Source organism: Ovis aries, chromosome 12, assembly GCF_016772045.2.
Source record: "Ovis aries strain OAR_USU_Benz2616 breed Rambouillet chromosome 12, ARS-UI_Ramb_v3.0, whole genome shotgun sequence".
Taxonomy (NCBI): Eukaryota; Metazoa; Chordata; class Mammalia; order Artiodactyla; family Bovidae; genus Ovis; species Ovis aries.
The window spans coordinates 54,906,594-54,918,777 of NC_056065.1; the positions used below are offsets into that span (position 1 = coordinate 54,906,594).

Consider the following 12,184-nt stretch of genomic DNA (forward strand, 5'->3'; position numbering starts at 1 on the left):
AATTCTTGGGTATCAAAGAATAATTAATATATACATCCTTTCATATGATGTGCCTTCTTATTCAGTTTAAATACAGTTACTTTAAATTATAATTTGTGAAAATTCTAAGTAAAATAGCATATCAACTCCATCAGTGTAATAATACTGTAAAAGTGTTTATTACAGTATAATAAATGATAAATACATGCATGAATAAGTAGGATTTATAGTAGGAATACCAGTCTTATAAGTGAAAATGATTTTGGATCAGGAAAAGGCAAACCCACCTCAACCCAACCCCTACTGGTTTAAACACTGGAGGTGTGGTTTGATCTCGTTTCTGGTAATATTTCTTTGTAAACTACTCAGCTTTGGTCTTCTCCATGTCATGGCTAGTTAGTAGCAGAAATTGATAAGGGTAAATGATTTGTTTATACCTGGTGGTTGCGAGAAAGGCTCTGGTGTTTTAACCATGGAACAAAAAGTTGTAAATTTTACTCTGGACCAACTGAACCATTTTGTTGTGGTCAAGGGAATGACATGAATCAATACATGCTGGTCTTGGTAATATTCAGATTCCTCACTAAGTCACTCAGCAGAAGAGATAGCGTCCCAATTGATTTAAGGCTGCGTGATCCATTTCTGCAGAGAAGGCAATGGCAACCCACTCCAGTACTCTTGCCTGGAAAATCCGATAGGCGGAGGAGCCTGGTAGGCTGTAGTCCATGGGGTTGTGAAGAGTCGGACACGACTGAGCGACTTCACTTTCACTTTTCACTTTCCTGCATTGGAGAAGGAAATGGCAACCCACTCCAGTGTTCTTGCCTGGAGAATCCCAGGGACAGGGGAGCCTGGTGGGCTGCCATCTATGGGGTCGCACAAAGTCGGACACGACTGAAGTGACTTAGCAGCAGCAGCAGCAGCAGCAGCAGCAGCAGCAGCAGCAGCAGCAGCAAATCCATTTCTGAATGTTTATGTAGGCTAAGTATAAATCTAGGCCAAAGTGCTACAAGCTAGCTAGTTTGTGCCTCCTGCAGTGTGAGGACACAGTGAAGAGATGTTGTCTAGAAAGTGAGCTCCCATGAGACAGCCATCTGCCAGAGCCTCAGTCATGGACTTCCCAGCATCCGGAGCTGCGAGAAATAAATGTCTGTTTGTAAGCCACCCATGTGGTATTTTGTTATACAGTAGCCTGAAAGAACTAAAACAAGAGTTTTCAGCTGCCCTTCATAGTTGCAGTTTTTGTTAAGAGAATTCTTGTGGTTAATTTAAAATAACCCCTAACTTCAGTGGTAAGGAACTACCTGGAAAGTATCTATATTTAAATGGGCTGAAGTGAATATTAAAGATATGTAGTTTGCCAGTGGTAAAATTGAATAGATAAATGCTTTTGTTTAAACATCGTTGGTTTAACTCATTGTTTAACTTTTTGGTTTTTGTCATTTGATAATCGTATATCCTGGCTACTTGGATTCAGCTGTACAGGGAATTTTTGCTAATTTTCAGCAATTTACTAAAATACTGTTTGGTTACATAATGAGTCTTCTCTTTCATGCTCTTTGTTACTCTTTGCATCTTTCTGCTGAGGAAGGGATAATAGAATTGAAAAAGAATGACTTGTATAAAACAATTTATAAGGATATGAACTTATTGCAGTGGTGTGTGATTTTACTAGATCTAAAAGTATTGGCTTGCTAAAAAATATTTTACTGTTTGCCTCCTTAACCGAGGACTTCTACTCGTCATGAAGGCTGCAGTTATGATACATTTAGTTGTGGATAGAATAGGATCCAGGTGGTGTCCAGAGATGTGTGTTTGCCATTACTTGGTTGCTGAAAGGATCACTAACTCTAAAAAATTTCATTTGTTTACCGATTGGTTTGTTTGGTGTATTATTGAGTGTTTAGTCTTTTAGAGACTGTTACAAGTACTGGGATTAGAAAGAGGATGGAACAATTCTTTCCCTTGAAGAGCTGATACTCTCTCTAATTAAGAGCAGAATATACTTCATTTTGCTTCTAATTCATTCTATTTTAGACCTCTTTTAGCGATTAAGACATGTTTGGAGCTCAGACCTGGGTTTGAATCCAGGCTGTGTTTGTGGCTTGGGCAAGTTATTCCACTTCTCTAATGGTAAGTTATCTCATCTGTAAAATAGAGATAAAATAGAAACCATTTCATAGGGATTTAGAAGCTTAAATGATACCATCCGTATCATCCATAGAAAGTATTTTGTATTAATAAAATGTGTGGCACAAAGTGAGTACCAAATAAAATGTTTGTCATCATCAATAGTTCTGGAAATCTTGACCCTCAAAATAAAATTATACACAATTTTAAGTCTGAGCCCGATAGTTATAACATATCTGCTTAAAATGGGCCGTGGGCAGGGTGTAGGCCCTTTCTCTCCATTGACGTACCTAACCCCTGGAATTCTGTGGAGCAGTCAGTATTCTTTGAATGGTTGTTTTCCTTGAGTACTGTGAAGATGTTGTTCTGCTGTCTTCTCCATAGTTTCTGATGAGAAATCTGCAGTCATTTGAATCATTTGTTGTTCCCTTATTTGTAACATACTGTTTTTCTCTGTCTACTTTTATTTTTTTTTCTGTCTACTTTTAATATTTTCATTTTCCAGCAGTTTGATTATATGGGTATGATTTTCTTTGGATTTATCTTTATTGATGTTTATTGAGATTTTTGAATCTGTAAATTTGCATCTTTTATGAAATTTGGAAGTTTTTTTTAATGCATAGTCTTTTCCTCTAAGACAGCAAAAGTGTTACATTTTCCTACAATTCCTAAGACTTTTCATTGTTTCCAAATCTTGTTTCTCTCTTCTTTAGTTTAGAAAATTTCTGTTGATCTGCGCTCCAGTTTACTGGCTCTTAGTCCTGTTACCTCCTTTCTTTTGAGCCCATCCAGTGAATTTTTAATTTTAGATATTCTCTCTCTCTGGTTTTAAGTTTACCTTGTTCTTTTTACATATTCTGTTCCTCAGCTGCAGATTTCAATATTTTCATTCATTCGGAATTTTGTCACCTTTATGCCACAGAGCATGGTTATAAAACCAGTTTTAGAGTCTTTTTCTGATGCTTCCAGCAACTGCATCTTTTGGGTATTGGTATCTGTTAACTGCTTTTTTCCCTTGACAGGTGGTCACCTTTGTTTGATTTTTGTTGTTGTTGTTGTTAAGTAATTGAATTTTTTTCCAGACTTTCTGATTCTTACATTGAGATTGTGTTTCCGGGTAAAATCCTCTGAAGAATGTTGATTTTATTTTAGCAGGCAGTCCAGTTGGTTGCATCCAGACTGCAAGTTCTGTCTTGCTTTCTGGCTCCAAAGTCAGTCAGTTCTAAAACCTTTGCTATGCTTCTTTGGTCTGTTCCACACATGTATAGCATGGTGGTAAACCCCAAGACTTATGTTAGTTCAAACCAGAATTAGGGGATTGCCTACTCCAACTCTCCTCCTCACGGTTCCCCCCATACTCTTTGGCTTCTTAGGGCCCATTTTCCTTCTTCCCCTAAGTAGAAAGATGGGTTTCTTACTTAGAGTTTTTGTTGCTTTGTGCTGTTATGTGGTCTTGTATGACTAGAGTTAACTTCATGACAGAGTGGTGAGAGAAAGAAAGAAAAAAAATAGCAGAGGCTTCCTTTTTCTTTTTTGAACCACAAGAGCCTTGCCCCTTGCTTGGGTGTTTTACCTACTGAGAGGTTTCTTTTCAGGTTTCTTTTCTTCTCCCTGGAATTGTAGATGCTCCATTGTCTCCCCCAGTAGTACCAGCCCCCCCCCCCCCCCCGCCCCCACACTGCTGCAGCTCTGAGAACTGGGAGAGGAGAGAGAGAGAGAGAGAGAAATGTTATAACTCCCCAAACACTCTGTGGTTTACAAGGACTCCTTTTTCTGTTTTTTTTTTTTTTTTTTTTACCAGATAGATTGGATTTCTCTCGAAGTTTTGTTGCTCACTGCACAGTTCTGCAACTTGGGCTGCCCTTAGATCAAATATGAGATATAAAGGATGAAAAAATATAAAAGGAAATTCAGTACTATACTGGTAGTCCTTCAGGTTTTGACTTCTCTATCCAATTTGTCTGTTGTTATTTGCTTTTTAAAAAACGAAGCAAAACAAAAACAGTCCTAAGGTAGTTACTTTTTATATTCTGCCCACTGTTTTCAGTTAATAGATAGAAGCTGTAATAGACTTGTTACTTTGGCTTGACTGGCTCAGTTTGAGGGTCTTCAGTTCTGCTAGTTTTTTCTTCAGGTATTTTGAAGCTCTGGTATTAGGGTCATAGCCACTTTTTAAATTACGTTTTTCTTATAAATTGACCCTTTTGTTATTGTGAAAGGTCTGTTTTTCTCCTGTTACTGTTGATTGTTTTGAAGTCTGATTTATCTGGTACTAATATACCCATTCTGGTTTTCTTGCAATTAGTGTTTACGTGGTGTATCTGTTTGCATGGTATATCTAATTTATTTCCTCTCTCCCTCCTTTCCTTCCTTCCTCTCTCTTTCTTTCATCTTTATGGAAATCTTGGTGGCTGAAGTGTAGGTAATAAATTGGAGAAAAGAAGAACTGAAAGTTACTGCTTTAGTAATTTGGGTAATGAGCCAAAGAAAAGTAGGATGAATTTAAGAGTTATTCAAGATATGAATAGTTGAGTAGACATCTAATGAATTCAATTTTAGGCATACTAACTTATAGGATTTCCACATGGATATAACCAGCAGTCTGTTGTATTTTAAAGAAGTTAAACAGTAAGGAAAAAGTCGTATTTATGACTTTTGGTGCTCTTCAGTTTCCCTCTAGTTTCATTTTTCTTTAACATTCTTCTTATGTTCTTGATAATATAAGGAGCTTCTTTAACATTCTTGTTTTCTTAGGCAAATTAGAATTAGTTATATTCACCAGGAGAATCCTTCATTTCAGCTCTTGGATTTTTTGGCTCTAGAATTTCTTTTGGTTCTTTTTTTTCTGTCTTCAATTTTTCTCCTCCTTTTGTTAGGTGTTTTTCTTTAATTCTTCTACCATACTTATAATAGTTATTTTAAGAGGTCTTCTCTACTGATTTTGCCATCTGTCGTTTTTGCATCCATTTATGTATTGCTTTTTATTTGGAGTATACAGAGTTTCATGAACCTGTGCATTACACAGATTTTATAAAATATTTATTTCGTTAGAAAGCTTTTCCCACACCTTCCCTCTTGTGTAGGACTCCAGTTACACATAAGTTAGACCATTTGAACTACTTCATATACCATGTTCATCAGTCAATGAAGCCTGGTTTTACCAGTGGCTCTCGCATGTAATTGTTTTTGCATAAGTACTTGCTCGGTTAACAAAATTCATTCTGTGCACACACGCACATAACATATTAACATTCAGTCTTAAAGTGTATTTGTAGTTTTTTCTTTTTTTTATATTGTATTTGTAGTTTTTTGTCTCTTTTGAAATAAAGTACACTGAACTGATTCAAAGCAGGGAGAAACATGCTTCAGTGATTGAAGAACATGGTAGATGAAATACTTCATTTTGAATGGCTTTAGTTTTTGAAAAGAAAAAAAAAGTGGTGAAGGGTGCATGATTTATTGAAAGCTGGAGTGGGGAGGTTTAGAATGGCTTTTGTGAATTATATATTAATATCCTGTAAGTATAATCCTGCTAATGAGAATTAGAGCATGCCACAAGGATCTAGTTTGGGTGAAACAGGCATGCTTAATATTGTACAGCATGGATAACAGGAAGAGTTGGAGACTAGCTGAATGGGGTTTTTAGGTGCGGATGGGGAGAGTGTGGAGGGGAAGCCTCATACTACCTGATATATGCAGATGAATGCTCTCTAACCACAGTTGGGACTTTGCTACGTGCATGCTCTGCTAGAATTAAAGTGGATTTTTTAAAAAAAGAAATGGGGGAGCAGTCATAGGATAATTCATAAAAATAATTACTTTGAGGAAAAAATTTTCATTGGGATACTTTTGTAGAAGCCAGCAAGCCAGGATGGAACAAAATAAGGAGTTTGACTTTTGTTGATACTAATGTGAGATGGAATATCTTAACCATTGTTGATTTTTGCTTAGGATATTAGGCTGCTTAATAAATTTGATGTCATTTTCATTATTTTTTGGCATATTTACACTGTCTTTAGTATAGTTTTTTCTTCTCAATGTTTTATATCATTTGAACTCTGTATTTTTGACTTTTTAAAATACTAAGTTTAGACTTTTTTCCCTTTCCTTTAAACAAGTTATAGATAAGTAAGATAATACTTTGAGAGATCTGAAGTACAAAATGGCCAATTCCAGAACTCATAAGGTAGAATAAACATTAAAATAAATGAGAACACAGAGAGACCTAAATTTTTTAAAATTTGAAAACATTCACTGGATCATTGAAAAAGCAAGAGAGTTCCAGAAAAACATCTATTTCTGCTTTATTGACTATGCCAAAGCCTTTGACTGTGTGGATCACAATAAACTGTGGAAAATTCTGAAAGAGATGGGAATACCAGACCACCTGACCTGCCTCTTGAGAAACCTATATGCAGGTCAGGAAGCAACAGTTAGAACTGTACATGGAACAACAGACTGACTCCAAATAGAAAAAGGAGTATGTCAAGGCTGTATATTGTCACCCTGCTTATTTAATTTATATGCAGAGTACATCATGAGAAACTCTGGGCTGGAAGAAGCACAAGCTGAAATCAAGATTGCTGGGAGAAATATCAATAACCTCAGATATGCAGATGATACCATCCTTATGGCGGAATGTGAAGAACTAAAGAGCCTCTTGATGAAAGTGAAAGAGGAGAGTGAAAAAGTTGGCTTAAAGCTCAACATTCAGAAAACTAAGATCACAGCATCTGATCCCATCAGTTCATGGCAAATAGATGGGGAAACAGTGGCTGACTTTATTTTTTGGGGTTGCAAAATCACTGCAGATGGTGATTGCAGCCATGAAATGAAAAGATGGTTTCTACTTGGAAGGAAAGTTATGACCAACCTAGATAGTAGACAGCATATTCAAAAGCAGCAAAATTACTCTGTCAACAAAGGTCTGTCTAGTCAAGGCTATGGGTTTTCCAGTGGTCATGTATGGACGTGAGAGTTGGACTATAAAGAAAGCTGAGTGCCGAAGAATTGATGCTTTTGAACTGTGGTGTTGGAGAAGACTCTTGAGAGTCCTTTGGACTGCAAGGAGATCAACCAGTCCATCCTAAAGGAAATCAGTCCTGGGTGTTCATTGGTAGGACTGATGTTGAAGATGAAAGTCCAGTACTTTGGCCACCTGATGTGAAGAGCTGACTCATTTGAAAAGATCCTGATGCTTGGAAAGATTGAAGGCAGGAGGAGAAAGGGACGACAGGATGAGATAGTTGGATGGCATCACCGACTCAATGAACATGGATTTGGGTGGACTCCAGGAGTTTGTGATGGACAGGGAGGCCTGAAATGTTGCAGTTCATGGGGTTGTAAAGAGTCGGACATGACTGAGTGACTGAAGTGAACTGAACTGAATTAATTTGTTTTAATTGGAGTACAGTTACTTTACAGTTTTGTGATGGTTTTTGCCATACATTGACATTAATCAGCCACTGGTGCACATGTGTCCCCTATCCTGAACACCCCTCCCATCTCCCTCCCCACTTATCCCTCTGGGTTGTCCCAGAGCACTGGCTTTGAGTGCTCTGCTTCATGCATCAAACTTGTACTGGTCATCTGTTTTACATATGGTAATATACATGTTTTCAATGCTATTCTCTGAAATCATCCCACTCCTGCATTCTCCCATAGAATCCAAAAGTCTGTTCTTTACATCTGTGTCTCTTTTGCTGCCTTGCATATAGGGTGGTTACTGTCTTTCTAAATTCCATATATCTGTGTTAATATACAGTATTTATATTTCTCTTTCTGACTTATTTCAGTCTATATAATAGGCTCCAATTTCATCCACCTCCTTAGAACTGACTCAAATGTGTTCTTTTTTTATAGCTAAGTAATATCCCTTTGTGTATATGTATCACAACTTCCTTATCCATTTGTCTGCTGATAGACATCTAGATTACTTCCATGTCCTAACTATCGTAAACAGTGCTGCAACGAACACTGGGGTACATCTGTCTCTTTCAGTTCTGGTTTCCTTGGTGTGTATGCCCAGCAGTGGGATTGCTAGGTCGTATGGCAGTTCTATTCCCAGTTTTTTTTTAAGGAATTTCCACATTATTCTCCATAGTGGCTGTACCATTCTCACCCTTTTCTCCACACTCTCTCCAGCATTTATTGTTTGCAGATTTTTTGATGATGGCCATTCTGGCTAGCATGAGATGATACCTCACTGTGGTTTTGATTTGCATTTCTCTAATAATGAGTGATGTGGAGCATCTTTTCATGAGTTAATTAGCCATCTGTATGTCTTCTTTGGAGAAATGTCTGTTTAGGTCTTTTGCCCACTGTTTGATTGGGTTGTTTGTTTTTCTTGTATTGAGCTACACGAACTGCTTGTATATTTTGGAGATTAATTCTTTGTCAGTTGGAGACCTAAATTTTATTTGCAATTTTTTCATTTGTTTTTGGACAGTAGGTGAAATTATACTGGGAAGTTTTACATTAACTTTTGGGTGTTTCTTTTTTTCTTTCCTCAGAAATTTCTACACCCAGACCATCTTCTCCAAGTGAAATACCTGAAGAGGATAGTGTTTTATTTAACAAACTGACCTATTTAGGATGTATGAAGGTCTCTTCCCCACGTAATGAAGTGGAAGCTTTACGGGCAATGGCAACTATGAAATCTTCCAGTCAGCACCCCTTTCCCGTTACTCTGTATGTGCCAAATGTTCCAGAAGGTTCTGTGAGGTAAGCTGTAATCTTTTTTTACCGCCCTTAGACACGTATGAAGTTTTTTTTGGATAGTGGTGATAATATTTTATCATGAACGAGGCCATGGACTTACTTTGACTTCACTTTTACTCTGTAGCTGTGCAAGGCAAACATGTTTAGGTTTAGACTGTATTCATTATTTGCTTGGGGCATTTGTAAAATTTGCTTGGAATACTAAATGCACCTGTAACTAAAAATATCTACGATTTGTGTTTTACCTTGTCATTTAACAGTGATTCAGAAAATGACTGTTCCCTAGATTTTAAGCTCTTTACATCAAACTAGAAAGAAGCTAAATGGCTTTTTCTCATATGCTTTGCTGGAGTAATTTTTAATATTATCTGAATCTTGAATTTCTTTTTTTTGGCCTGGCTATATTTATTTGTTTTGCATAGTATCTGGAATGAATTCATCACATTATTAGTTGGAGAGAATTACGGCCAGCATATGTAGCATGTTGTGCTCTGTGGATATGTAAATACAACCCATTTATTTTATTTGGGCTTCCCTTCTGGCTCAGACAGTAAAGAATCTGCCTGCAATGCAGGAGAGTCACGTTTGATCGCTAGGTTGGAAAGATATCCCCTGGAGAAAGGAATGGCTGCCCACTCCAGTATTCTTGCCTAGAGAGTTCCACAGACAGAGAAGCCTGACAGGCCAGTCCATGGGGTTGCAAAACAGTTGGACAGGACTGAACAACTAACCCTTTATTTATTATTTTTACTAGAGTATAATTGCTTTGCAATGTTGTGTTTGTTTTTGCTGAACAGCGAAGTGAGTCAGCTTTATGTTGGACCTTGAATTTCTTTAAATGTAAATCAGATACTGTTATTTTCCTACATTTAGCCTATCAGTGTCCTCCAGTCACACTTGTGATTATTTTTGAAGTTCTTTCTTACCATGTCTGCCCCTTATGATCTGCTTTGACCTGATCGTCTCTCCCACCCTCTCTGTTCTCTCGCTTCTGTCACTACATGTACTTCATTCATTTGCTCTCTTCCTGTCATAGTAGCCTCTTTGTCCTTTCTCAAAGGTAGTCATGAATCCTGCCGTAGGACCTATCAGTCAGGAGTCCTCCCATGGGGCTTTTGTGTGGTCTCTTTACTTTGCCCAAGACAAGCTTTCCTTGGTTTTCCAGTGACTCTTTCACTTCTGTCCAGTTTCACCTCAAGAAACCTTTTATTGAAAGAAGTCTTTTTTTTTCTCCCTGTTTTTCTTAATAGGGTTTACTTTTGAGAGTGATTTTAGGTTCACAGCAAAATTGAGCAGAAAGTACAGAGACTGCTCATATCCCAGATAGGCACCCCCACCTTCCCCAAACACACACTTCCCTCACCATCAACATCCTCTTCCATGTGGTACATCTGTTACAGTTGATGGAACTACACTGACATGTTTTAGAAAGTCTACCTTAGAAAGTTTACCTTAGGGTTCCCTCTTGGTGGTGTACATGCTGTGAGTTTGGACAAATATATAATGAGATGTATCCAGCATTAGAGTATCATGTAGAGTACTTTCACTGTCTTGAAAAATCCTGCCTTCTGCCAGTTCAGCTGTCCCTTCCTACAGCCCCTGACAACCGCTAATCTTTTTACTGTTACCCATAGCTTTTGCATTTTCCGGTAAATTATATAGTTGAAATCATGTAATAAATAGCCTTTTCAGATTGGCCTCTTTTACTTAATATTAGACATTTAACTTTCTTACATGAATTTTTGTGGCTTGGTAGCTCATTTCTTTTTAGTGCTGAATTACGTGCTATTGTCTGGGTATACCACAATTTGTTTATCCATTGGCCTATGAAAGAATATTGTGATTGCATCCATGTTTTGGTGATTATGGATAGAGCTTCTTTAAACATCTGTGTGCAGGGTTTTAACTCATTTGAATAATACCAAGGAATGTAATTGCTAGGTCATACAGTATGGTTAGTTTTGTAAGAAACTGTCAAACTATCAAAATAAACCTCTTTTGATCTTATCATAACCATCCTTCTTTGTTTTCACTGGGCCTTTTTCCCTTCAAAGTACTTTTCTTTGCCTTGATATTACAAATTTATTTTTTTGTTTATTGTTTCTCTTCCTTGCTAGAATGTCAGTTCCATGGAAGCAGGTTATTGGTATTTCTTCCTGCTGCAGCTTCATTGCCTGGAGCAGTTTTGGTCCACAGCAGGTTTTTAGTAAATATTTGCTGAATGAATCCATAAATGAACCAAGTCTAGGAAATTAGGTTAAATGTATCTTCAGTTCAGTCACTCAGTCGTGTCTGACTCTTTGCCACCTCATGGACTGCAGTACACCAGGCTTCCCTGTCCATCTCCAATTCCCAGAGTTTACTCAAACTCATGTCTGTCGAGTCAGTGATGTCATCCAACCATCTCATCCTCTGTTGTCCCCTTCTCTTCCCACCTTCAATCATTCCCAGCATCAGGGTCTTTTCAAATGAGTCACTTCTTTACATCAGGTGGCCAAAGTATTGGCCTATACTATTCTCTGAAGGCTGATTTATGTCTTTTTCAAAACCTTTCTGATTTGCCTCATTCTCTGAAGTTTAAAATGTGGGAAAAGCACTAAGTACCAAAATAAAAGCAATACAGATTTACAAGATTTTGGTAAAAATGCATTGATTTTTCAGGAAAGGGTTTTGTAGATGGACTGTTTGTATAATATCTCTTATAACTGTCAAAATGCCTTTCACTGTTACCTGTTGAATTTCACAGTGCCAAACATGCCTTAACAAAGATTTAAGTGTTTTGATTTGCCTCTCTGTTCCTAATGGGTACCCCTTAGTTTCACCACTTGAGATCCTGAAGTAGTCTTGAGGTTTTGGATCAATGCAAAACCTTAGGATTTATACAGGGAAAGTGAGAGAAATATTTGAAAAATTCCACAAATTCCTTTTACCTCTTAAATTTCATTAAGTTCATCTTTGGAACCACTCTGACCTTTTTTAGGGTAAGAGAGGTCTTTGTTGAACAATGAATGACCTGGGACTTAGATAAACAGACAGGTATTGCTTTAAATAGAAATGAAGGAGAAGGCAATGGCAACCCACTCCAGTACTCTTGCCTGAAAAATCCCATGGCCGGAGGAGCCTGGTAGGCTGCAGTCCACGGGGTCGCACAGAGTCGGACACGACTGAAGCGACTTGGCAGCAGCAGCAGCAGCAGCAGCAGCAGCAGCAGCAGCATACAGTTACAAGCATAATGTAGATGGATCCTAAACTACATATCATGTGTAATTCATAAATGAGATTGTGTTTACATAAAGAAATGATCCTCTTAAGTGTAGAATTAATGGACTTTTAGATATGCAGATGACAACACCCT

At 37.6% G+C, this 12,184-nt stretch overlaps 1 protein-coding gene across 6 annotated transcripts in view; it reads left to right on the plus strand.

Annotated features, from left to right (window-relative positions):
• The window catches only part of RABGAP1L (RAB GTPase activating protein 1 like), a 726,671-nt gene that overhangs the window by 77,419 nt on the left and 637,068 nt on the right, over positions 1-12,184 (plus strand). For all 6 annotated transcript variants that reach the window (XM_042229119.1, XM_027975891.2, XM_060396625.1 and 3 more), the window contains one exon: positions 8,622-8,832. In XM_042229119.1, coding sequence (XP_042085053.1) covers positions 8,622-8,832 — 211 coding nt within the window. The remainder of the gene's footprint in view (positions 1-8,621; positions 8,833-12,184) is intronic.